At 41.4% G+C, this 27,796-nt stretch overlaps 1 protein-coding gene across 4 annotated transcripts; it reads right to left on the reverse strand.

The window, feature by feature from the left end:
• Positions 1-3,771: 3,771 nt before the first annotated feature.
• IL7R (interleukin 7 receptor) lies at positions 3,772-27,692 on the reverse strand. Of its 4 annotated transcripts, XM_087815049.1 has the most exons (9): positions 27,577-27,658; positions 23,208-23,343; positions 17,253-17,257; positions 12,506-12,688; positions 7,868-8,025; positions 6,712-6,880; positions 5,722-5,815; positions 4,711-4,786; positions 3,772-4,275 (listed from the first exon to the last, which is right to left on the reverse strand). In XM_087815049.1, the coding sequence occupies exons 1-9, from the start codon at positions 27,656-27,658 to the stop codon at positions 3,772-3,774; spliced, it is 1,407 nt and encodes a 468-aa protein (XP_087671175.1). The 4 variants fall into 4 exon arrangements, with proteins under 4 accessions (XP_087671175.1, XP_087671177.1, XP_016080234.2 ...); XM_087815051.1 differs by lacking the exon at positions 17,253-17,257 and having other exon boundaries at positions 6,718-6,880; positions 12,506-12,663; positions 27,577-27,692; XM_016224748.2 differs by lacking the exon at positions 17,253-17,257 and having other exon boundaries at positions 12,506-12,663.
• Between the last annotated feature and the right edge of the window lie 104 nt (positions 27,693-27,796).

Below are 27,796 nucleotides of genomic sequence, written 5' to 3' on the forward strand. Positions count from 1 at the left end.
GAGACGTCACCCAGTGTATGTGTAACTCCCCAGATGTTCTGACTCTGTCACAGCTCCATGACTTTGAACATGCCCTTTCCTCTGCTTGGAAATGTCCTTTTCGTACTCCAGGCTCCCTGACCTGGCGCCCTGCTACTTACTCTGCGCTACCACATTGTGACTTCCTTCACATTACCTTTCTCAGGGCTTCTTCCCTATGGCATCCGTGTGTGTGTGTGCGTGTGCGTGTGTGTGTGTGTGCGTGTGTGTGCGCTTCTCAGCCAGCAGCAGACCCTCCTTCCTCTATTTGGGGATCGCTCCGCTCTGAGGCAGAGCCTGCCTCTCACTGCAGAAGAGGCTCCCGCTGCTGGGTCCCCGACACACGAGCTGGGCGTGGCTGCCGCTGACCACAGGCTTCAGCTCTGCCTTGAAACCAGCAGCCAGCGGTGTGAAGTCACAGCTCTGGGGCTGGTGGTGGCAGCGGAGGTGGCTGTTCTCAGTTTCTGGAGGTGCCAGTCGTGGAGATAAGGGGTGTCTCTGTGGCTTCCATGTTTGGTTCTTTGAGCCTCCCATATATCCTGTGAGCCCTCTCTAGCCTTTAATCAATTCCTTTTCTGCTGAAATTAGCCAAATTGATTTTTATTGCTTAAAGCTAAGAATCCTGATGATGCTTTGTCTTAAAGTAATGTCATGACACTGTAACTGTTCGTGTGTGTCTTTGTCCCCATGTGTTTGTGAGCTGGAACCATCCCATCTCATCTCTGCAAGCCCAACGCCCAACACAGTGCAAACGAATGCAAAGAAGATCCTCGACGAATTTCTGCTAATTCATTAATTTGTGAATTAATCACTTAATTGATGAAAAAGTTTCCTCTGAAAACCCAAACCCATATGACAACAAATGGCACCAGAATGTGTCCTTTCCAGTGGCCAAGGAGAAGTGTGGCCCATTGCGGGTATCCCTACATCCACATTTCCCACAGAAGACAAGCACAATCACAGGGAGTTCCATAGCATTTAATTAAATATAAGATGGTAACACATATCAGATACTTTTATACTTAGCAGCTCTGCGAAATGTTTGTAATGCGTGTGGAAAGTCCATGGTCAAATCAGGAAGGTGTGCTGTAGTGACAATGGGTACTTTTAAGAATAACCCAGAGAAAAACCACTAGCATTGGCCTAAAGGCTGTCTGATCTGTATCGTTCCAATTGTCCATCCACATATTGTCACCGTCTCCCTGGCTACTTCTGTCTGGAAGCCCCTCTAGCAATGCTATGAAAACACAAGCATACTCATCGGAAACAGCCCACACTTGGCTTTCTGAAGCACGTTCCCATGGAAACCAGGCCGACCGGAGAGGCAAAGGCTGGGAGAAAACCAACCGAATAAGCCAGGGCTCCCTAGATCCAGACGTGGTTGTTTAATTGACCAGCATTAGCTGTCTATTTATCAGTTTTTATTTCTTGCTATACAGACTAGCAGTTTTCATCTCTCATTTATACATAGTCTCTGATCAGAAGCTTTTCTTGCTTAATACAATCCAAAGTTGTATTAAGAGAAAATTTGTCACCTTACATTATACATTGTCTTTGAGTATATATGTGTGTGTATGCATATATATATATATATATATATATATATATATATATATATTCAAGCATTAGCAGCAGTGATAATTATGAGTATAATACATGGATCTTCAATGCCTCCAGTAACAGAGAGATAATCACACACTAAATTCAAATTATAACCTATGTCAAACAACACTGAAATAGAGGATTTTTGAAGCTGGAGGGACCTCGACTTTTTTCCTCATTTTGTTAAGAGATTGTCTATTTTTTCAGGGATATAAACTTATGGCTTCTAGTACTGACTTAAAGTGGAAGGCTGAGTAATTTACTTGTCTTCTCTGTGTCTCAGTTTTTCCATAAGTTGGAGATAATGACAATGGTGACTTCAGAGGACCCCTGTGAATAAGTACGAGACAGCTGGGTTGGGTGTGAGGTTTCCTGGGATGACTGGCCTCCTCTCTGAGGTCACCTTGGCTCCCATCTCTACGAAGGGTAAAGCCCACACGCCCACCTGGGGGAAGATGTCTTCTACTTACGTACCAGCAGGTTCTGCTTTTCCTCTTGGCTGATGTTGTCACTTTGTGGTGTTGTCCTGTCTCCAGCAGAGCACTGTGAACATGCTTCCATTGTAGCATTTTACAAGATTATAATCATTAGTTTACAAATCTGCCACTTTCATTAAAATCTTCGCTTGATGAGGGCAAGCTCCCAACCTTGTCTTAGGTCTCCTGTCCCTAACCCCGTTGTTTGCACATGGCAGGCTTTTCATGAATACTTGTGGAGGAAATGAAAGAGATAATGCTCATGGAGGGAGGGGCTTTGAAGACAGGGGCACAAAGCAAACCCGAGGGGTTACGGGATTATGTTCATTACTACAGGCTCGAGGGGAGCACTTGGAAAGTGCAACACCCAATGCAAAGTAAGGTGATCTGATTCCTGTTGGGCCTAAGCCAACAGATAGGGTCTATTAGTCGACCACTGAAGCTCCCTTCACAGAAATGCAAAACAAAACAGCCTCCCCACTAACAAACTCAACACAGAACAAAGAAAAAAAAAATCCAAAGTGTAAACAACACCACCAAGGCCCAATAAGACCCGGCCGCCTGCCCGCCTTCGCTTGCCCGGCTGCAAGTGCTGATTGTAAGTCCTGCTCCGGGCGGCCTGTGGCGAGGCCTGTGGCTGCAGAGCTCGGACGGTGTGGGGTGACTTTGGGTCGGGGCAGCCTCTGCTCACACCCAGGTGACCCCCTGTTCACTGCTCACGTGCCCGGCGGCCAGGGCGCTCACCAGGTTCCCTTCCATGCAGCTGGCACAGGGCCGGGCTCCTGATAATCACAACAGAAATCCCGGGCCTCTCCTTTACCCCAACCTCCCTGCCCCCCAGCACTTTCCAGAAAGACGCATGACACGGGCCTTGCGGTGTTTGGTCGCCTTCTTTACCCTTTGTAGACACGGCGGCCGTGCCTGGTGCTTCACACATGGCGACACCATTTCTCCCCTGCTCTCTTCCCATCGCTTCGTTAGTTCCGATGACCCCAGGTCCCCATATTGTCCTGGAGTAATTATTTATAACTTCTTTCACTTTCCCAAGTGACCCCGTTCAGGCATAAATTGTACAGTCACGCTGTCATTAGTGAGGGTTGGCTCTGGAGGATGGGACAGTCCCTGGTTAGGAGGGAGGCGCATGGCTCGGGGGAGGCTTCCTTTAGACTCTGGGCATGAGATCTTGGTGCCACCCTCGATGGGTGGGAAGCACGGAGAAGTCACTACCGGCGTCACTTTCATCACCTGTGCAAAGAGCACAGGAACATAACAGTCGCCCCCACCTCCCGGGACTGTGCTGAGGAGGCAGGGGACACGCCCCGCCCGACAACCCGGGACACACAGCGTCCCACTGATAGCGGCCCTCCTTCCGTCCTCCTGCCTTCTTTCTTCCTTGCCTCCTCCTGCCTTCCTCGCCCCTTCATCTCCATCCTTTCCTCCACCCTTTTTTCTGCTCTTTGTACTTTCTGGAAGAATTGAGTCATTGGGATGCCCGAAGCAGAAAGCTCCTGCGTCGCGCTGGCGGGGGGGAGGGGGGGGGGGCGCGGGGAGCGGGGATTGAGGCCTGCGGGTGCTGAGAGGTTGCCTTAGTTCTGTCTTCTTCGTGCTGGGAGGCAGAGGGGGAGCTCAGTCATCCTTGTTGCTCACATGGTTCCACTCCTGGGTTTCTTATAGTTCACTGGTTTTGGTAGAAGCTGGACATGGTGACATATGCTTCTTCTTGATTTGATCCCAAGGGAGTGAGGACGGGCTGTCCCTGGGCAGCCGGGTTCAGTGTCAGGCTTTCCAATTGGAAAGGAAACGGAGGGTGCAGACTGCCATTTGTCATTCCAGGCGCAACCAGCAGGCCCTGGTACACATGAGGTCTGTTCTTGCCACCTTCCCTGCAGCCTGGGGACCTGCAGGAGGGGATCTCAGGGGTATCACACACACTGGCATTCCCAGCCAGGTACCTGAGGGGTACATCTCCTCTGAAAGCTTTTGGGGTGATGACTGCCTGCTCGCTTGGCAAGTTGGGGCCCTGCTCACTCCCTCCAAGCCTCTGCTTCTCAGACTCTTCTAGTTGTGCAGGCAATGCATCTTGCAGAAAGCCTTCCACTTCGTCTCTAGCTTGAATGCCATCCACCTTATGAATCTGGCAGTCCAGGAAACTTTCAGGATTGAAACTCACGTTCAAATTCTGCACCAAAAAAACAAAAAACAAAAATAAAAACAAGAGAGAAGGCATAAAGAGTGCACCAGAGAAACACACCACCAAATGTTCTGTTCAGGAAAAGATCTGAAGAACTTCTGCTAGGGGCTTACCAGGGAATGTCAGAGACAAATCCACATGTTCTAGTTGACTTTTTGCTTTTAGAGGTGCTATGACACCTCTGGGTCTGAAATGACCACTGGCTGTGTCCCCCAGCCTTGGGGAGGACTGGAAATTTCTGAAATTTGTATCTCATTTTAGTTTCCTACTTCCACAAGCTGCAGTTAGAATCTTACGAGGAATCCTGGTTTGAGAATGCACCAAAGACCAACACTTGAGGTTCAACTATTCCTTATTCTGCAATATCACTCCTGGCTATTGGGCTGCCTTGAACGTAGTGACAAAGGCATTGGAAGTGCTCACCTTTTTTGGTTTCTTGCACAGTTGCTCCAGAGTCTTCTTATGATCTGGGAGACTGGGCCATACAATAGGCTTAATTCTGAAATAAGAGGACATCCATAGATGAAAAGAATGGTAGAGGGAGCAGGCACATTACATTTTTCCACTCGTTCTGAGTCAGAAATTAGAAGAATGGATTTCTAGTCTTGTCTCTGCCACAGCTAGGTGGGTCACCTGGGGCAAGGGACTTATCTGGGCCTCAGTGTCCTACCATCTGTGGAGGAGTTGGTCCAGAGATTGTTTACAGTGGTCTACTCTGGGCATGAGACGAAACACTGATACACCTCTGGGAAAGCGCTGGCATAGAGGAACAATGAGGCTTGGCAATGAAGTGGCTTGGGGTAGTTATGAAGCTACAGTGGGACCTGCTCATCTACTCCCAATATATATGTTGTCATCTCAGTCCTTTTGTCTACTGGTGGCAACCCCATTCTCTCTCATTTTTGTAGAAGTGAGGAATATTTTCTAAGTTACCCAGACAAATGGCTTCAAGATGGTGCTTTTCAAATTGGAGTATTTGCATTCTTGGGATATGCAAATATCCCTGTGCTGAAGGCATCTTTCTAGAGTGTTAATGACTTGGCTGGTATGTATCTAAAACATTTTTATGATGTAACAAATATGGCCTTATCATCAGGTAGAATGCAAAAGTCCCGTGAGTGTGTGCTAAAAGTCAAGACTTCAGATATATTCTGCATTTTCCACTGGCACCATTAGTTGCCCAGACATTATGGAGGCATGACTCCTACTCTTTTAGGAGGAAAAGTTTGGGGGGAGCATTCACTTGATGTCTGGTTTATTTCACCTCTTAGGAAACTAGGGAAATTCATGAGTGTCTGAGGATAAGGAGGGATGTTGGGGCCATAATTCCTGAAATGCCTTATTCCCCTTTGTGGTTTTCTCATTAATAAATAGGATTAGAGTTCTGACTGCCTGGGAGCCCACATAACCACTCATTTGATTAAAGAAATTCACCTTTTTTTCCATAACACACAGGCCAAGATAATCATCGCAGCCACAGAGAAGAAACTCAGAATGCTGACTATTAGCAGAACAGGCTCCATCTTTCCTGGAATGCAAGGTTAGTTCTAGGTTAGCAATCATTAAGCATGCCATGAGGGAGACTTCAGGATGATCTGAATTTATTTAGTAACTTGGGTTCATTTATTGTTTTTTGAAAGTTGCTCTTTGGTGAATAGGATGACGTCATAGCTGTATGGGGGAATCTTGGCTTCAGCAAGTGGCTCTGACTTAGATGACCAGGTCTAGAACATCTGTCACTTGAAATGTAAAAGTGACCTAGCATTAAAGATACCAGCACTCCCTCCCTGACTCTCATCACCAAGAGAAAGAAACCAAACAGGGGGTGATGAGATCTATCGACGCTCCCCCCTGCAGTGTCAGCCGTTTTCAGGGTGAGGGTGAGAGGTTAGTATGGCCGATCAGTTCCCCTCCTCCCACAAAGGGAAGGAATATGTGTGGCGTTTCAGGTCCCCAGGGGCCTGCCTGAGGCATGTCCTTTGGTTCTTCTGGCACTCTTCTTTCCTAGACCACCAGGATATCTTCATTATTATGGGAAAGGGAGTACCAGAGAGCCCCATTAGCCTGCTACTCTGCCATCCACAAAGGTGTCCCTAGAGGGGCCTTAGAGATGCCAGCCACTGGGATCCCAGTCTGAATTGGTAAACTGGAGGCAGTAGGTGGGGATTTTGTTCAGAAGCATTAGCAGGTCCCAGGATTACCCAGGGCAGTAGAGTCCGGACAGCACCATCAGTTGATCAACATCTGAGGGCCTGCCTCCCACCATGTCCTTGATCTTTCCAAAAAGGGCAAAGTTGTCAGGTCTTCTCCAAAGAAAGCGTAAGAAAGCCCTCAGGGGCATCCTCGCTCTAGCTCTCACTCTCTCACACACTTTGACCTGCAAAGCTCTCTGCAGGGAACGGAGACTCTACAGTCATTTCTCACCTGAGCCCTTGGTTTCTGGAGTCCTGAAGTGGAAACTTGGACTCCATTCACTCCAGAAGCCTTCAAAGTAGCCGGCGGTAGGGATGGATCGGACTTTAATCTCATACATTGCATCAGGCTGTAGTTTCCTCTGTAGGAGTATCAGCTTCGTACTGGATAAATTCACGTGCTGAAGAGCAAAAAGTGCCACTACATTTCTGGGACGAGAAAAGAGGTGCTGCCCAGGTCTCCCAAGTCATTTGAGTTGAGTATCTTTAGTCTTGTGGGCATTCCCTCAAAATCCTCTCATATTTGTTACAAGAAGAAATCTCCACGTGGAGGGGTGAGCAGCAGAATTTGGGGCAGAGACTATGAGCTCATAAATGATGCTACGGGTGGGGAAGGAGGAAGCGGTGCAATGGGTGATTATTCAGGTGAGTTGGGCTCTCCCGCATTGGGAAGATATAAATCACTCCCAGGTGCCCACCTTTCTCCCACACTTCAATCTCTGCTTTTCCTTTCTCCTTTCACATCCCAAAAGGAGATGAAAGGAAGTGGTAAGACTAGTGAGCAAAAATCATTTTCTTTCACAAAAATATAATTCTACCTTCCTCTCTTCTTTTACTCTATTCCTCCATTCTCACAACTTCTATAAACCAGCTGCGGTTATGACTTGGAGATATTTTTGCCTGGTTTGCTTGTGAAAGTTGTGCTAAATGTGATACTTTTTGAGGCCCCCAAGTAAAGAAGATTGATTTTGATTTAGTCTTGACCTATATTGTTAGTCCAACAACCTAATTTAGAAACATCATAAAGACTGAAACAGAGCAAACAAAACAAAACTCCCACAAAAACCACCAACAACACAGCCCCACCCAAAAAGACACAGAGTTAGAAGAGGACTGGGCCAGAGGCGATTCAGGTTTTGTGGGACCTGAAGCTTTTACTCTTAGGAGCTTCTTTCAGTAAAAGATACATTTTGAGTACAAAATTGCTAGGGAACCTCCCCTAGTAAATGTACCACTGGAACAAAAAAAAAGTAACATTAAGAAGTTCCTATTTTATAGTTTAATACATTTATATATATTTAATTTATGTATGTAATTTATTTATTAAGTATATTTATATATACATCTTCATAAATTTCATAATCTATAAATGTAGTTGACCCACGTACCATCCAATCACCTTCATTTTTTTCCTGGCGATAGGTGACCTCATGTAGTAATTGTTTTACATAATTCTTCTGCAAGTGTGACGTATTAAATGTCACCACAAAGTCATTTGCTTCCTCACGATAGGTGACTCTTATGTCAAAAGGAGCCTCAGGTTTAACTGGAAAGGAAAAAAAAAATGAGGTCAGCCTATAGGGCAGTCAAGAAAATAATTATAATTTTTAAAGTTCATCTACTCTGAAAATCACATTCCTGTTTAGAAAACCATTTCTTCTTGTTTCTGGTTCAAAGCCTGACTACATTTCCCCGCCTCCCTTGCAGCTGGGTGTGGCCTAGTGAGCAGTGTGAGTGGAAGTGATGTGTGTTATTTCCTATCTTGGCCTAGAAACCCCATGTGTGTGACCCCATACGTGTTCCCCTTTCACCTCTTGGAGTCATATATTGAAGACAGTGGATGAAGGAACCCTGAGTGTTGCTTTGAGGACCTCTACTCACAGGTTAGAAACACCCATTTGGCTCTTAGGAGAGCAAGAAATAAACCTAATGGTGTTCGAGATATCATATTTTAGGGCTTATTTGTTACAGCAGCTAGTGCTAATTTTATACTAAAAGACATTCTCTTCACCTTTTGAATACTTGTTAATAACTAGCCCCAAAGCAGAGTCTTCATTGTTCCAGTAAGATCAGGTAATAAGCTTACACCTCATTTCAGCTATATAGAAGTCAAGGGTTTGCATCCTGGCCCTCATCCAGTGTGACCTCAGGCTGTCCCCTCCTTCAATCTCATTTGCGTTTACTCTAAACCCCTCTCTGGTCTCTTCCTTCTGCCTGCCTGCCTCAGAGTTGCTGTTAGGATCACATGCACCATATATGAAATGCTGTTGGAGGGAGATAGGTATTATTTCAGGCAGAGAAAGGTACTGAATTCCTAGAAGAGCATGTGTGTCAGGCTGCCTCCCCACCATTTACTGGAGGCTTCCCTGTCTTGGCCTCTTAGCTGCTCTTCCACCAAAGCCTGGGAAGTCAGTTATCTAGAGATGGGGCAGCCACTATTCTGCATGGCTGATCTCAGACAGCAATGGAGGAACAGAGGTTAAAATCTAACCTAAACCTGTTGTTAATGAATGGGAGAGTATGTGCTCATCAAACTTTCACTCAGGAGACTGAACTGGACTCTGGGCAGCCTGAACTGGGGTTTAAGACTGACTTACTGACCCAGTAAAATGAACTCGTGCAGTGGAATTTGGCCCACGTACGACCATCAGTTGCTCATGGGGGTGACTGCCTACATTTCTCCTGTATTACTCCAGAGGTTCTATAACAGAGGAAGTGGTTCCTTCTTCACCCTTGGATGTCTCCTGAGAGGGGAAGTTGAACCACTTTTACCCTTAGATGCACTAGATAAAGGAATGATGCTCTACAGGGAAGCGGGAGGGAAGGGGATGGGTACAGGGAAAAAGACCAACAGAAAATGCTGTCAATCCTTTTACACCTGCCAAGCCAGTTCCTACCCTTCATTCAAGGAAATAATCACATTCTCGACAAAACCTCTGCCACTGAGTTCCTTCCATCCCCATCTCCCAAGGAAGATAAAAGAATAATTAAGGGAAGACCAGACTAATATTGATTATATACCTGCTAAGTGCCAAGTGCTTCACTTACACCATCTTCCATCAACAATCACTTATCGCCACTACACTGATGAGGAAATTGAGTTTCAGAGACATTAATTAATTTTTGTTCAGGCCCCTGCAGGATGGTTTAGGAGGATTTAAATTCCATTCTGTCTGACCTGGTGCTCACTGTTCTTCGTTTAGCTTTTGTTTCTGGACTCTGTTACCCCCCACTGGTTTGGTCAGGCCCTCCCCCCATATGTCTGCCTCTAGCCTAAATGCTGTTTATGAGCACATTTGAAAAAGATGCTCATTCCTCAAGCAGCAGTTTAAAAAGTGTATTTATTCTTGCACAACATGAACAATTACATAAATTTACCCAAGAAAAGTGGGAAGGCGGGAAGCTGCCCTTGTAGACATATTGGGGGGGGGGGGGTCCACGCCTAAAGATGGGGAAGCAGCGAGGAGGCAGTAGCTGCAGGGCAGCGCTGGCTCTGAGGTCCAATCAAGGGCATCCGGGTTAAATTTAATTAAGCGACAGTTCTGTTAATAAAGTGTCACATTGGGAACCAGAAGAAGATGCTACGGTGAGACAAGCCTCCACCACTTCCCACCTTCCTTGCCCAGGGGTGCTGTCAAAGCCCTGAGGCACTCTCGCCACCCCCTTCACGGGGCCCATGCCACCAACGGTGTGCACGCCTTGCCTTCCCCTTCCCCCTCAAATGAGGCGTGTCAGGTTTGTAGTCTGCGGGGTGGTACAGAATGTGGACCCTTCAAGGCCTTGGGCAGGTGAGACTTGGGGATTGAGATGGGGCAGCCCCCCCCCCCAGCCTAGGAATGTGTCATGAGAGCTCAGGTGCTCACTGTAAAAGATGCACTTCGGGTCTGAGTGCAGCAGGTTTCTGTAAGAAGGGGCTCTCCTCTGACGCCCCAGGACTCTGTCAGAGGACTGAGAGTCTCTGCCCTCTCTGCCCGTCTTCAGAGAGCAAATATATCGTATTTGCCGTGTAAATGGTAAACCTGCAGGGCACACACTGAACATCCATCCACAGGAGCCGAGTCTCCAAATGAGCAAAACCTAGCTCGCCGTGTCACATACTGTGATTGTCACCCCACCCGGACAGCACGCACACCTGCTGTGTCTATGTCTCTCTCCCACCTCCTCTGAGTTTTTACAAGATAATTGTTCACCTCTGGAACTTTTGCTTTTGTCTTCTGTTGTCTCTAATGAGTATTGTTCTCCTACACTTAATTTAATGTTTTGAAGGTAAAGGTGGCGGGGGCATTGAGAATATGGAGATCCAGAGCCAGAGTATTTAAAGCCAGCAAAAGAACTCATCTCTTCAATCACTCTGAACAGTTTTCACACATGTGTATGAAACCTCCATAGGTACAATACGGACAAGTAGTTAGTATTCCATTGTACTGATATATCGTAATTGGTTTAGACTTTCTCCCATACCAGGGTATCTCTGAGGTTTTGAAAACAAACTTTATTTACCTCAGGGCCATAAACTTTTAAGTAATGAAAAACGTTTTTAATGTCTAAATTTTCAGTCTTCCTGATTGTTTTGATTTACTTGCTTGGTAACCAAATGGTATATTGGTAATTAATATTGACTTATAACCAGATAATTGAATGAACTTATTGATTTGTATTATTATGTATATGGATATTATATAGATCCAAGGAAAACATGCAGATGATTTTAGTAATTCAAATTAAAATTAAAATTTTATGTTAAATATGGTTTTTAGCAAAAAATCTGGTTCTAGGTCAAATCATATTCATGATCAATCCTCAATAACAGGTCTCTTAGGAAGGCACGATGGTAATTTCATGTGTCAACATGGTGCCAGTTTGTTTGGTCAAATGCTAGCCTAGAGGTACAATATGTTTTTAAAAAGACATAGCTAACATTTAAAGCAGTAGACTTGGAGTAAAACAGATTACCCTCCATAACATAGTGGGTTTCATCCAGTCAGATGAAGGCCTGAAAAGCAAAGACTGAGACTCCCTGAAGAGGTAGCAATTTTGTCTCAAGAATGCAACATAAAAACCCTGCTTGAGTTTCCAGACTGCCTGGCCTGCCCTGTGGAATTGGGACTCAAGACTACAATACCCACACTGACTCAGTTTCTAGCCATCTGGCTTGCCCTACAAATTTCAGATTTGTCAGCCTCTACAATCATGTGAACCAATTTCTTAAAAAAAAATTAAATTAAATTAAATTAAAAAATATATATATATATATCCCTTATTGTTTGTTTTCTCTGGAGAACGCATATTTGCCTTTTAAAATAACATGATTATTTAGCTAAACACACTCAGAATATGGTAAGCATAGGGAGAGAAGACTACAGAAAATTCAGGAGAAGGTGAGGTGAGGAAGGAAAGGTCATAGGTGAGTGGATGGCAGGAGACCCAGCTCCAGTTGGATACTTCATACAGATGAACTTCTCTTTCAATCTGTAGGTGCCAGTCACCCTCATTCATTGAATGTGAAAACCCAGAGAATTCTCACAGTAAGAATTAATAGCATTAGCTTCAAAATTTTCATTTCTTTTAAAAATTATTTGGTTCATAGATACAAAGAACAGACTGACAGCTGCCAGAGGGGAGGGAGGTTGGGGGGCTGGGTGAAAAAGTTGAAGGGACTAAGCTGTACCAATTGGTAGATGCAGAATAGACACAGAGATGCATTTGACAGTGTGGGGAATATAGTCAATAATGTTGAGACAACTTGGTATGGGGTCAGGTGGATGCTTGGGGCAGCAGAGGGACCACTGTGTAGAGTGCATGGTCTTTCTGGCCATTTGGGATACATCTGAAACTGGTATGGAATGTAAACTGTGGTTGAAAAGAGAATAAAATTTAAAAAATAAAATTTTTGTACTAGAGAATTTGCTATTCTCTAATGCAATAGCTTTCATGATTCATTTACTTTGAACAGACAGAAAATCCAGACACTATCAATATCTTCAGATATCCGAAAAATGGAAATCATGCCCCCCCAATCTTCTTACCTATATGGACTATGTTCATTTTTCTGCAAGTTAAGATCTTTTGTCCAAGCTTCACACATATTTTGCTGTCTCCAATCAGTAAGAATTTATTTGTCTTGATGAAATATATCTCTTGCAGTTTGTTAAAATTCAGGCACTTTACATCCACGAGGCCGTCACTGTAGAAACAAAAAGGGGTTTTGTCTTAATTCAAGTGGGAGTTTCTGCATACAATGGGATAGCATCACACATACGCTTCAGTTGCACGACTTCAACTCTGCCCATAGGTATGTGAGTGGGTAGGTGTACATCAAAGAGAGAAAGAATGAAAATAATGTTGCTTTTTGCTACCATTACTCTCAGTGATGATTTACTCAGGCATTAGGTGCACTTGAACCTAAAATAGTCAAAGCACGTTCATGAAAATAATGAAAAGTTCCTACTTTTAATAATTGATCATTGAAAAACAAATGCTTTGTTTAGGTGGGATAGTAACTGCATTTTTGATGTCTTACAGGCATAAATTGAAGAACTAAAGCCTGTAAAGAAACATTGACTGAAAAAGGCTTAAAGGAAATGATAAAGGATTATATACATAAAACCATATATATTTGATGGGTAATTTAAGGATATGCATAGGTAATTTTGACTGTGCTCTAGTTTTAACCCATCAACAGATTTAAAACCAACCCTTTCCCCATGCTCCCTACTTAACATGCAATAGCAAGGCTCTGTCACTTCTGTAACTTCCTATACCCAATTAGGGTCAGGCTTCCAGAAAACCGAGGAAGAGAGAATGTTGCGTGCTGTGCAACTAACACCAAAAGCTCCCAATTGTACTCTTTTTAAAAATTCCTATTTAACAAATGTACAATGTTTAGTTCCAGTAATATATATATTATATATTAGTAATACATATTGCATATATATAGTAATATATATATTACTATAAACTTTGGACAATATATTTTTGAAAATCTTATTGAAAAGCACCAGAAAGTAACCAAAAACAGGCAGAAACCACGGGAAATATTATCCTTTTAAAAGGGTGGATGAGATCCTTGTGTCCTTTCTTTTCTTTTCTTTTTTTAAAATTTGTCTGATGGCACGCCTTGGGTCACACTGGGACAGGCACCTAGAATATAACAAAAAGCCACAGTTTTGTCTTAGGGAATTAGAGGAAATAATTTTGGATTCCCTAAGTGGCTGTCTATTTTTTGTGAGAGAACTGCCTAGAAATGGAAATATAGAACTGGAAACATCAAGTCAGCATATAAATTCTGTGCAAACTGTTATATGTCCTCTAAATGATGCCTGTGAGGAGGAGCCCAGAAGCCATGAGATAGCAAAGCTAGAAGGCTCTAGAAAAAACTAAGCATAGATTTTTGGTGCTGCCTCAGAAGAAGAAATTGAGGATTAATCTAGACAAGTTAACTAACAAAGCTAAAATGAACACTCACCAGAGGATAACAGAATCCACGCCCCCATTAGCAACAGAGTTCTTCCCACATTCAAAAGCTACTACAAATAACTAGAAAGAGAAAAATGTGACCCATAAGTCAAGAAAAAAAGCAGTCAGTGGGTCTGATCCTAAGGTGATCCAGATGTTGGAACCAGCAGAAAAAGGACTTTAGCTCTTGTAAATACATTCAAGGGCTAAACATAACACATTGTCATGATTATTGAAAAGATGTTTAATCTTAATGGAGAGGTAGAAACTATAAAGGAGCACAAAATGAAAATACTATAACTAACAAGTACATATTTAAAAAAATTTTTTAAATGTACTGAATGTATGGAATGGGCTTAAAAGCAGATTGAAGATGGCAGAAAAAAGGGTCAGTGAACATGAAGATAGAGCAATAGACCTTATTTGGTCTGAAATAAAAGAAAAAGTCTTGGTGGCCTGTAGGACAACATCAAAGGGGTAAAATATGTAATTAGAGTTCCAGAACAAGAAGAGAGAAAGAATTTGGCTGAAAAAATATTTAAAGAAATAATGGCTCCAAATTTCCCAAATGTGGCAAAAAATAATCAACTTTTAGGTTTAAGAATTCAGCAAATCCAAGCTGAATTTTTAAAAAAGCACATTATCAAAGCTAATAAGCACATCATAGTTGAATGGCTAAAAAACAAAGGCAAATAGAAAATCTTGAAAACATCCAGGAAAAAAATATCACTTTCCATCAGAAACTATGGGAACCAGAAGGCACTGGAGTAATATCTTTAAAACTCTGGAAGAGAAAAAATATGTCCAACTTAAATTCTTATGTGTACAAAATAATCTTTAATAATGAAAGCAAAGTAAAGATACTTTCTGATAAATAAAAATTGAGGTAATTTATTTTAGAAAGTTCTTTAGCCCAAAGGGAAATGATACTAGATGAAATTTCAGATCGACAGGAAGGAATTACGGGTACCAGAAATGGTATACTTTGATAAGTATAAAAAACAATATATATTTCCTCTTAAATTCCTTTAAGAGGGATTTAAAGGAATTTGATTGCTTAAAGCAAATATCATGACATTACTGTGGCATTTATAGGATATGTAGATGTAAAACATATGACAACAATAGTGCAAAGGATAGGATATGATAAGTAGAACTATATTGTTGCAAATTTCATATATTTCTCATGAAATAGTACAATATTAATTCTAAATAAACTCTAATAAGGTAAGGTTGAATATTGCTATCCTTAGAGCAATCATGAAAAAGAGATATTGCCCAAAAGTGAAAATGAGGAAGAAATTGAATTTCAATAGTTCCATTTCTTTCAGAGAAATTCAATTTATTATTATTATTATGTTTATGAATCTCTCCCCACACAATCCCCCATTCCCCCCTTAAATTTTCCTACAAAGAAAACTCTACCCTAGATGGTTATATGCTTGCAAATTCTATGGAGTATATAAGAAATAGTGCCAATCCTACTGAAATTCTTCCAACAAATAGAGGAGAAATGGACTCTCCCCAACCTCAGTTATGAAGTTGGGGAGAGTCCATCAACTCTGGTACCAAAAGCTGGCAAAAAATATTATAGAAAAGAAATTTACAGATAAATGTCCCTCAAGAATGTATATGCAAAATTCCTGAGGAAAATATTAACATGCTGATGTTAATACATAATTAAAAAGTAGGATGTGCTCCTAGAACATCATGATAGGTTCAACAATCAAAATCAATCAATATAATTCACATTAACAGAATAAAAGACATAAACAATCTGGTCATCTTGAGTGATGCAGATAAAGCACTTTACAAAATTCAACATTCATTATGATAAAAACTCTTAGCAGATAATTAATAGGAGGATATTTCTTTAACCTGATAAAGGGCATTTACAAAAAGTCTATAATTAATATACTTAATGAAAAAATTGTGAATATTTTTCCCTAACATAAGGAAAAGACAGGAATATCTCACTATTTATATTCAACAGTGTGCTGGAGGCTCTCTCCAGTGCTAGGCAACAGAAACAAATAAAAGGCACCCAGATTGGAAAGGGGAAAAAAAGACTTCCTTTATTTGTGGACAACATTTGTTTACATGGAAAATAATTTTCTCCAATATAATTATAGAAACTAATAAAGTGAATTTATCAAGGTCATTGTACAAAAGTCAGTTATATTTCTATAGATTAGTATCAAACAATGAGAAAAATAATTAAAAATAATAGCTCTATTTATGCAATAGAAATATAAAATGTTTAGAAATAAAATTAATAAAAGATGTTTAAGGCCTTTGCAATGGAAATTACGAAACATTCCTGAGGGCTATTAAAGAGGATCTAAATAAATGGAGAGCTACATTCATGGGTTAGCAAATTCAGTAGTAAAAAGATGGAAAAATTCCCCCAATTGGCATATGTAATATTAAACAAAATCTCAGCAGGATTTAAAAAAAATGATAAGCTGATTCTAAAATTTATGTGGAAATTCAAAGAATAACCAAAACATCTGAAAAGTTAGAACAAATGTGATTCAGAACAATTTTTCTAATTGAAAAATTAGAACAAATGTGATTCAGAACTCTTGATTTCAAATGTAAAATAAAGCTATGATAATCGGGACAGTTCAGCACTGGTATAAGGATAGAGAAGTTGATCAATAGAAAGTATAGAGAGTTTGGAAATAGACTCATATCTATAAGGTTAATTGATTTTAAATACAAGCACCCAATCAATTCAGTGGGAAACAGAAAACTCTTACAGCGAATTGTCCTAGAACAAACTGAGCAAATGTATGAAAAATACAAATCTCAATCTTACACAGAATTAATCAGACATGGATTATGAACCTAAATATAAAGTTTAAAACTATAAAACATTTAGAAAAGAACAGAGGAAAGTATCTTTCTAACTTGGGCTGTAGACAAAAATAGTAATGACACAAAAAGAAACATAAAATAGAAAAAAAGAAATCAAAATGAAAAACTTCTTGCTTATTAAAATACACCATTAAGAAAATAAAATGGCAAGCTACAGAATTAAAGAAACTAATTGTAACACATACATCTCACACACAAATTGTATCCAGAACATATAAAGAATTTACACCCATCAATAATGAAAAGAATAACTCAATAAAAGACAAGAGATTTGCCAAAAAAAAGACATACAAATGTAAAAAGACATACAAATGTAAAAAGACATGCAAATATAAAGACATACAAAAAAAGTAAATGAAAAGATGGTAAGCATTATTTGTTATTTGAGAAATGTAAATAAAAATTACTATACACTGTTTCAAAACCAAATGTTAGAACTATAGCTTACATATTGTTGGTAGTAGGTAGAATGGTGTAACCACTTTGAAAACCTGTTGTGCAGTTTCTTACAAAGTGAAATACACACCTACCCACTGTACAGCAATTCCACTCCGAGGTTTTTACTTCAGAGAAACCCACAGAGAAACAAAACTGTGTATTGACAAGCTATTTTGAACAAAAATATTAGTAACAACTTAAAAAAATAATAGTGTCAAACTTGAAAGAACTCAAATGTCCATCAAGAGGAGAAAGGATTAAACTCTGTGATATATTCATACAGTGGATTGCTACTCAACAATTGAAAAGGTGTTATGAGACATGAGTCAACATGGGTGAATCTCAAAAACATTGTGTTGTGTGAAAGGAGTGAGGCAGAAAAGGGTAAGTGGTGCGTTATTCCATTTATAAGAACTATCAGGAACTGGCAAGAAAACCCAAAGAGTGATAGAATTCAGAACTGTGGTTGCTATAGGGGTAAAAGGGTGACTGGAAGGGGACCTGGGGCGCTCTTCTAGGTGAAACCAACATTCTGTATCTTGACTGAGGTGATGGCTACATGTTAGATTTGTTTCTCAGAACTCAAGATCTGTACTTTTCACCATAGGTAAGTGTTACTCCCAAAATGAATTATTGCCTGGCCAGGGGTGGCTCAGCGGTTGAGCATCGACCTAGGATCCAGGAGATTGTGGTTCGATTCCTGGTCAAGCACATGGCTGGGTTGCAGGCTCGATCCCCAGGAGGCAGCCGATCAATGACTCTCATCATTGATGTTTCTCTCTCTCTCTCCCCCTCTCCCTTTCTCTCTCTGAAATCAACGAAGATATATTTTTAAAAACAAAAACAAAATGAATTATCAAGAAAGAAAGTAAACGAAATAGATTAATGAAACGCATAAAGATTAAAGAAGCAATGCAACGCATGTATTCTCATCATAAAAATAATTAAACAACACAGAAGTAAGTAAAACTACTTCCCTTCCTTTCTCAACCCTCCTTTTAATTTCCCTTTCCTGTGGTAACCAGGATTACCAGTTTGCTTTTCCTACACGCTCTTTCAAACCAGCCAAATAGCCCTAAAGAGACGTATAGCTGGGTCAAATTGGAAGTGGGGGTTGTGGCAGAAAAAAGTACCTCTGTGTAAATTTGCTTACGTAAAAAGAATCCTTCTCATTAATCAGGTACATTTTTTTTTTAAATCATAGGGAACAGGTTCTAAAAAGGTCCCTTACTACCTCTAACCCAGAATGCAAGTTGGTTTTCTTCCGTGAATTGGATGTGCGTACACTTTTCTCTGCATTTGCTCAAATTGAGCCCTTTACACGATCATTCATGGACTGTGTGGCTTGAGGTGAGGCGGGCATGCAGCTGAAGTCTAAGGAGAACCCCTCAACTTTAGTTGCAGAATCACTCACCTTTGAGCTGCTGTGGTCTCTGAGTGACAGGTTAAGCTCCATTTAAGTTTATTAATTGACTAAATACATTTTCTCTTTGTGGAACATTCCTTAAAATTGTCCCCCTTCCCCAAATGTAGCTTTTTAGTTAACTGTTATCTTTTAGGGATATGTAGTTATTCTGGGTTTGAGTGTGTGTGTGTGCTTGTGTTTGTTAGAGTTTGTCGAGGGTGTGTTCCTTTTTGGGTTAATGGGCCTTTCCACTACTCTACTAGAGTAAAAGTAAATGCCAGTGTTTAAGGTAAGCTAGATGGATACCAGGGAACACTCCTTGGGGAGCAGTGTCATATGGGAAGTTTTGAAGATGAAAACATTGCCATGATTTGATATATAAGGACCGAAGGGGCAAATTGGGGCAGAATCCCATTTCTAAATTTTAGGTAAATTTGTGGTGTGGAAAAATTCTCAAGTGTAGAATATACTGGTAAGTAAAGATTGTGTGGAATATTATGCTATAGATCCTTAACATGTAGCAAGTTCCTGGTACTGTTGGAAGTTTAAGAAGAATCTAAAATGGTAGTCTCAGTTCATTCCCACTTTTTGGGGAATGAAATTAAAGAGCAACAAAAAATGAAGATCATCTGTCTTGTGAGCCTGGGCATCCTTTTAAGGGTTCTGAATTCCAGGAGCTGCTTTATGGGGTCGGGGCTTGAGAGGGGAAAGTCCTGTCAGGAGACTAAGATAAAACTGTGGCCTGGAACAGAGAGCCTTGCTTCGTGCCACTGACTCTGGCTTCAGGTGATTGGAGGAAACTTAGTGTGTCCCCATGAGTCGTTCAACTCAATTCTCCCAATTCATTTCAATTTACTTAATTAAATTAAAACAATTGACTTGGTTGCTAACTACGTATTGCCAGGGTTAGGAATGTTCTGGAATTCTAAGATCTAACATAATAGCCACCATCCCACACGCTTATTGAACACTTGAAATATGGCTGGTCTGAATCAAGAGGTGCTCTTGATATGAAATACACACCAGATTTGGTACAAAAAAGAATGTAAGATATTCCATTGATATTTATTGTTCTCATTGATTACATGTTGATAATATTTGGATATATTAAGTTAAATAAAATATATCATTAAAATTAATGTCACCTATTTTTTTCCCTTTAAAAATGTGGCTTCTAGAAATCTTAAAATTTCACATTTGGCTTGCACATTTGTGAACTGCATTGTATTTCACAATGCAATTGTGTTGGATAGAACCATTCTAGGGTATTTAAGGAACAGTATCTGAGTAGTACAACAGGAGAGCGAATTTGACCCTGTGGGACGTTCTCTGGGAACATCAACCCTAAATCATTCACACAAATCCCCTTGTTCTGAAAAGAGGGAGAGGCTGCCAGAGACCATAAGCACCTGTTTCTTTACCCCACCTTCATCTTCCTAAAACTTCTGCAGTCTTGTATAGTTTAGTGTGATGGTGATATTTATATGGAAACATTAAAAAAAAATTAACTTTAGCTTTTATTCCTTATTTGGCCCAAAAAGACAGGCTCTGTCGCAACAATATGGAAGACCTTTGAAAGTTTGTGTAGTTTACTGTAGACAGAAATTGCTAGTGAAGTCTAGAGTGTGAGGTGGAATCGGCAGGGTGTAGCCTGTGACATGGGTGGTAATTGAGGAAAACAAAACATGACATATTTGAAGTGGTATCTGTAGGCGGTACATGGGAGTGACTGTGGTGCCCCCAAGAATGTGGAAATAAAGGAAATGCAATTGCCTTCTGAGAACTCGCTATAAAAATTATGCAAACACCTAAAAAGCACAGTCCCAAATTCAAGTACCTATGCAGGTGATTAAAATGAGAAACGTGGGCCTAACTTCAGGACTGATATTTAAGTCCCCATCTATGGAAGCAGCCAGAATTCTGTTCATCTGTTTTCATGATGTACATGCCTAGTATTATGAAACCTGATTTTTAAAGAGATAACTAGATATTTAAATGCTGGCCACTTATTTTAAAAATTTAATTACTTTGAGATCTGAACCAAATAACTCTAGTCTTAAAATCAACAAATTTCCTTTGTTTGCTTCTATATTTACTGAACAACATTTTGATCACATTTTTTTTACTGAAAATCAGACTACTGAGGGAATTAAGTACCATTCACAAGCACTGACAATATTTTAGACACTAATGCTTCTATCCCAATGCAAGACAGCTGTGACTATCAGAGAGCTTGACTAATTCTCGGGGTCACAGAGCTAGTTTGGAATTCCAGCCTACATGCCTGTTCCCAGCACCTCTACTTTGTCACTCCAGGTACGTGACAGCTGGTCAGAGTTCTGGTAAATGAAATATTTTCAGGTCCGCCAGTAAGAGTGAATTTATACTAATATGCAACCTATGGACCCCTTCTGTCCCTCTTCTCCCAAACACCACCCTGAGCCCAGCACGAATATTTGGGTCTCTGTGACAGTTGTATTTGTCACTGTGAAGTAGTCAATTGGTATGCCGGCAATTCAGCTCTGTGATTTGGCTAATTCAAGTTCATCCCTGAGAGATGGATCCTCACATTGAACACTAAGTAACTAGGTTTCTAAACCTGGGAGACTGACAGCTAGATCAGGCAGTTGGTAAATTCACCTAAGAAAATGCCCCAGGTGAGCCCTCTGGGCAACAGCACCTGGTTTCTAGAGACAGTCCCAGTTGTGTAATGATGACTTTAGCAGAAAGCATAATTTTCAGTGATTTCCAGTTTCTTCTTTATAAATTTATATTAATGGGGGGTTGGGGGGAGCTCCATAAAGCTAGTTTCAGTGTGGAAAAGAAATCCAACCTAAGCAGCAAATACAGCTCTGTTTAAGTGAGTTCGATTGGAGATGCGTGGTCTGCTCTGAACCTGGGGGTTCCACCAACCCTCCCACGAGGAGCAGAAACCTTTATGAAAATCACACCATGACCTACTCAGGGGTTCATAGTTGTTGGTTCACACTGAAAACATGTCTTAAGGTGATTCCTTTCCAATGGAAATATCTGAATCCAGTTAAAAAACTCAAATGAAGGCTATGGATAGATTAAAATACGGCAAAAAATACGCAACCTGTTAACGGAAGTGGGCAGGTTTGTTCAAGTGGGCAAGGAAGTGGTCAGATGCCGTGTGAGTGAAAGTGGACAGAGAGGTCAGCCTCAGGCTCCCTAAGAGAAACCACAGTGATCACTGACGTCCACCAACAGCGGCTTGGGGAACCCAAAGTCACACCTCTACGTTGGAGGAGATTTTGCCCATAAAAGTGAGTGCATCGTTTGAATGAGTTGTTTGGTCATTTTCGTGTAGTCTAGTTGCAGCCTAGGTTCTGGATATTGTAGGTTCCTGTTCCCTTGACATATTTTATTCCTGGAAAGTGTATTATATAGAAGTGAACTGACAGAGGCAGATGGAGAACATGCTATGAAGTTCAAGTTCAAGACCATGTCTATCCAGTGGCTGCAGCAGGGATCTCTGCATGAACAGATGCAGGGAGCTCCTATAAATTAAATTAATGTAAGACGTAGAATTCAGGGCTTATCTAGACTACATATCATAGGGGATTGGCTGAGTGTCTACAGAATTTAAGAAGCCCTCTTTTGCTACTGGTGGATCCTGACACACTTTTCTTACTAGGAAATAAACTAAAATTGTGTCATCTGATAGGAATTTGGAGATAGCCACAAATCAGAATTTCATGTTAGAGTATTTTTTTTCGAAGTCACCAGAGATAGTAACCCTTAACAGCAAGAGCTGATTTGTGGGGGAGGGAAGAGATACCGCTCTCTGAGCTCTTTACCAAACTTTCAAAACAGAAACTTTCCCTGTTCTTGGCCTTTTCTCTGAGGCCTCATGAAACCAAGAACCAATTTATTCCTGTTGGTTTTTGGAAAATTGATATTGAGAATATCATCTAAAGTCAAATTATTTCAAGAAGGTGGAAGTTCCATCTATATTCATAGATTTTTTTTGCTTAATGCTTTTTTTCATTACTTGTTACATACTGGGTGTGTTTTCTAATGAAATTACTAAAGCATTAAATTATTTAGTCATCACAACCTCCCTGCGAGGTAGTATATCTCATTTAACAGGAGAAGAAACTGGCATAGATAAGTTACATAACTAGCTCTAGGTTAAAAAACGGTAAGTGTCAGGGTTGGGATTTGAAACTAGACACTGGAGAGCAACTTGAAGACGCGAGATTGTCTCATGTCGCACCAAGAGATTGTTTAGGGGTGTCCTAGGCAAACCAGGGTTTAAATTGTGCTATGACATCAGGAGGGATGCGGGATCTCCAAAATCCATACTATCATTTGGTTGTAACAACCGGACCTGAAAGATGAACCTGTAAGAGTTTCTTTGCGTGGGTCTTCTAGTGAAGCACAAGGGGTTCCAGGAAGCTTTCCGAATTCATTCGATTATAATATTTGATAATTAGCCCCCACACTCCTTCCTTTGCCACTGTTGCTGCCCAGCATAGGAAAAGATAGAGGCTTTCTAAGCACCCAGCGAAGCCAGCACTTCTCACCATATTTCAAATTCCAGATTGGTGCTGTTGACGTCGGGGTCGTCAAAAGTGCAGTTTAGCAGGTGCTGGGACCCATCCACCTCCAGCTGACTGTAGCAGGAAAACGAGTAGTCGGGCTCTGCGTCTTCCAGGTCCCCTGGGGAGCAAATGTGCAGCTGTTAAGGAGGCAAATCAGTGCAGGATTCTGAGATCTGCAGTGACATTAATGAAGTGGCAGCCCTGGGGCAGACATAAAGAAGTGATTATAGCCCGGCCGGGGGTGCTCAGCGGTTGAGCATCGACCTAGGATCCAGGCGATGAGGGTTTGATTCCCGGTCAGGGCACATGCCCAGGTTGCGGGCTCGATCCCCAGTCAGGGGCGTGCAGGAGGCAGCCGATCAATGACTCTCTCATCATTGATGTTTCTATCTCTCTCTCTCCCTTTCCCTCCCTCTTTCTGAAATCAATAAAGATATATTTAAAAAAAAAAAATTCGTTGAAAGAAGTGATTATAGTTTATCTAAAGAAGAAAAGCCCAAAGGCAAAGACCAGAAACGGTTTTCAAACCCAAACCAAACAAACAAAAAACAACCCAAATCAAAACAAAACCTAATGGCACAGATTTTTCTAATAGAAAAAATAAGAATCATCGCAATTAAGAAATAACCTCCAACCCTATCCGGTTTGGCTCAGTGGTTAGAGCGTCGGTCCTCGGACCAAAGAGTCTTAGTTTCCATTCTGGTCAAGGGCACTTACCTCAGTGGCAGGTTTGACCCCAGGCCCCAGTTGGGGTGAATGCGGGAGGCAACCAATCAACGTGTCCCTCTCACACCGATGTTTCTCTCTCCCCCACTCTCTGAAAAGCAATGGAAAAAATATGCTCGGGTGAGGATTGAAAAAAAAAAAAAAGAAAGAAGAAAATAACCTCCAAATATTTCTAAATATTTCTGCCATTAGGTTCGTGCTTTAGAGATCTAGGATGAAGCACTAGTTTGTACATTTTATGTAAGAGATACTTTCCATATCCGCATGCCACCTTTATTACAAATCTTCATTTATTGCCCCTTGAGCATTTTTTTTTTGAGTGAAGGAAGATGATAGAAGTCTTACAGTCAGAAGTTCCCTTTTTGAGGGGTAGCTTTCCCATGCCTGACTAGGCGCCCCAACTGAAAGCACCATTGATGATCTCTGTTGTGTGGATATTTATTTAAGGTAATTTGTCTTAAGCTATGAACTGAGGCAAATGTGATTAGGAAAAAGTTACTCTGACAAGACTTAGATCTCATGGACCGTCCCATAAATCTTACAGATGCTGCTTCTGTGCATAGATACTGTGCTTCCTCTATAGATCCCTGGTATCTCACAGATAAGAGCACATTCTGAAAATCATGTTGGGGAACCAGACACTTTTTTGCCGTCACTTTTGGAAAGTTCAGTCTGTCACAGATAGTATTTCATTTCTTAAGTTGGATTGAAGCCCCTAAGTTTAAATGAACATTTGTATGTACATTTCACAATATCTAATAGAGAAAAACCTGTCAGCAAATAGACTGAGACCAGAACGTGAGAAAACCCAGAGTAACCAAAGCCATTCTGAGCGCTTGTGTGTGAGTTTCTGATTGCTCACAGGTCCGTCTAGAAATTAGATGCTTCTAGGGCTTTAAATCGGATATAAAATACACTAAAATTGAAGCCCAGTGGAGTGTCCCAAAGGGCCATGAGATGTACAAACAGCACTCCCCTCATTTAAATAGCCCCGCAGGTCTGTGGGGAAGTTAGTAAAGCCGGTTGTGAGTGGGACAACCAGCTGAGAGACAGGTCGGCTCAGGCCAAGCCACATACCTGGAGACGTCAACCCAGACAAGGGCTGTGGGCACCGCTTGCTCTGAACAGTCCTGGGGTCCACCCAGCACGGGCCGCTCATGCCGTGTCTGCAGGGTTAGACCCCCTCAGCGCAGTTTTAAATAATGAGGGGCAGCCCTCGCCCAGGGCTCACGAAGCATGTCCGTTCCTAATCCTACAGGCTTAGGTCTTGGCTCCTGTGAGCGGGGACCTTTCTCAGTGGGAAGGTTCTGGGTAGTTTTTACCCGCCTGTCTTACAGCCAGTCCTCACGGTACCTGGATGTTTTCCCCTCTTTGGACCTTCCCCTCACCCGATACCACAGAACCTGTATTGCTGTTTGGACTCAAACATGTATGAATCAACTCTGTCTCCAAAACACTCCAACATACGAAGCCACCCAGAGAGGGAACAGTGCGGGAGATGCCGGGCGTGGGCAGCCAGACACTGCCCCGCCCGCAGCCCTCTAGCCTGGCAAAGGGAGTTGACTGCACATTTTCATACAATATGCAGAGCACTGGCCATGCCATTAAAGCGGGAAGATTTTGAGATGCGCTCACTGACTCTTTAGCAGGTATTACTAGGCAAGAAAAATCCCCCTCAACGACTTGCAAAATTGCATCATTTTACAAAGAGAATGCTATACCCGATCTAAGCTGAAAATTTCTTAGGTAAGAGCAGTATACACAGTGGTTAAGGTCCCCAACACCAGAGCTGGACGGACGTGGGTTTACATCCTGGCGTTTCTGCTTTGGAGCTGTGGTCCTCTGTCAGGTGTCTCAACCTCTCTGAGCCTCAGTGCTCTGGTAGGTAAATTCATGTCATTATGAGGTGCAAATACAAAGACTTGGCTTACAACAGAGGGAGCACGCGATAAGGGTTAGTATGACTATTATCGTATGTTCCTCTTGAGAAATAAGTAATGAAAAGGTAAAATAAGAATTCTAATTCTGAGAATATGAACATGCAACCTTTGGGGCTCCTTTGAAAAAGAAGAGTAGTTCCGTGTTAAAGGCGTTATTACTGTGGCCTCAAAATGACACAGAGCTTTTGAACAACAGTGAGTTAACCTCTTATTGTTTAAATTCTCATTATCTAAGCATATTTTTTCATATAAAAAATTTTTTTTTGGAATGTGTATTATAGATAATTAGTGTGGTTTAGAGTCTTCCCACTGAAAGGAAGTAGTTGATTAAGGGTGCAAGTGGTTTGGATTTTTTAAAAGTAGCCCTTTCTTCTGGATCATCCTTGTGGTTCTCGGAGAACTAATTTATCTTTCAACAAACAGCAGCTGGTTCGTTTATACACCAAACTCGGGAGTATTTCGATGTGACCACGTTGGGTGGGTGGTCACAGATCTCCTAAAAATGCCTGAAATTTAAAACATTGAAGTGAACACTCAGCTTTCAATTAGAATTCTTATTTCTTCTAAAAATAATATGGCCCCCCAGGGAGAAACAGAGGGAATATATTACACTCCAAAGAGTAAGATTTATGTGTTACTTGCCACGCATCTCTGTGCAAAACACAAGGCAGCATTTACCATGGAATAATGATCGTCCCCCACACAGTGACTCATACACGGTCACACGGAAAAATGTCAACCCTCTGACAAATCCTGTAATGAAAATATTCTAGGGACTTCCATCTTGTAGTTACACAACTTAAAATATCTCAGCTGAGTCATTAGGCTGATGTGTTTGATAACTTTGATAGGAAAATACTTTTTAGCTCTTAAAGTGAAAGAGTTCAATTTTGAGGGGAAAATTGGTGGTCCAGCTTCCCAGGGAGCCCTGCCGCTGCTGCTTTATCTTCGTCTACAGTTTTGTTGTAATTACAATGTATTTACTAAGTAGGCAGCACCCGCTTCTAGGTACGAAATACTTCAAAGATCCCCAAAGACAACTATTATATGATAGTAAATTTGTTGATATGAAGACAATTAAATATATCTCAATGAGACAACTCACTCAGATCTTTCTCCAATGTTACTTACTAAGAATCTCACATAAATCTATCAAAACAAGTATTTTAAATAAATTTTCAAATACTGTAAATTTAAATATTGTAATTGAATGCCCACTGTGTCCTACGCACTCTTTTAGGTGCTGGGGAGGTAGCAATGGTAAGTGCAGACAAAGCTGTTGTTTCTAGACATTATTTTATCATAAAGTTATGTTTTTGAAACCTCCTAAAAAGCTAAGCAAAACAAATCTAGCTCGATTTCTCAACAAGATAGAACCGACAAGCTCAACCGTTGCGTCTATACGGGTGTTCGACCTTTTTGTGAGAGCAGACGCATGGACAACATTAAGATCCACACTTGGAGAGTCAAATGAATTTCTCTTGACAGTTCCCAGACTTTATAAACCACTCTCAGGATTGTCCCTCAGCACCCAGTCTTGGTGTTATTAGAACACACACAAAAACTGAATACATGGCAATTTCTCCATTCCAACCCAGTGCCTGGCTCAGGTCTGCTAGGAAGCAATCGAAAAGCATGTTCTTGAGATAACCTGAAATCCTAAAGAAAAGTTCGAAATGACTCACCGTTCTGTGCATAGCCACTTTCTCCTGAAACGACTTGAAGTAAAGAGAAGACAATACCGAAAGCTGTACCTGGAATTGTCATTCTGAGAGAGAGAAAGGGGAGAGCAGGCGTGCGAGCCCACGCGCAGGAATGAATGAGAGAGAAAGCGGCGAGCGCCGGTGAGACAGGCACTTAAATCCATAGCTTTAGGGCTTTATACTCACTTAACCACAGACAGGG

The sequence above is a fragment of the Miniopterus natalensis genome, chromosome 3 (genome assembly GCF_054644295.1).
Source record: "Miniopterus natalensis isolate mMinNat1 chromosome 3, mMinNat1.hap1, whole genome shotgun sequence".
Taxonomy (NCBI): domain Eukaryota; kingdom Metazoa; phylum Chordata; class Mammalia; order Chiroptera; family Miniopteridae; genus Miniopterus; species Miniopterus natalensis.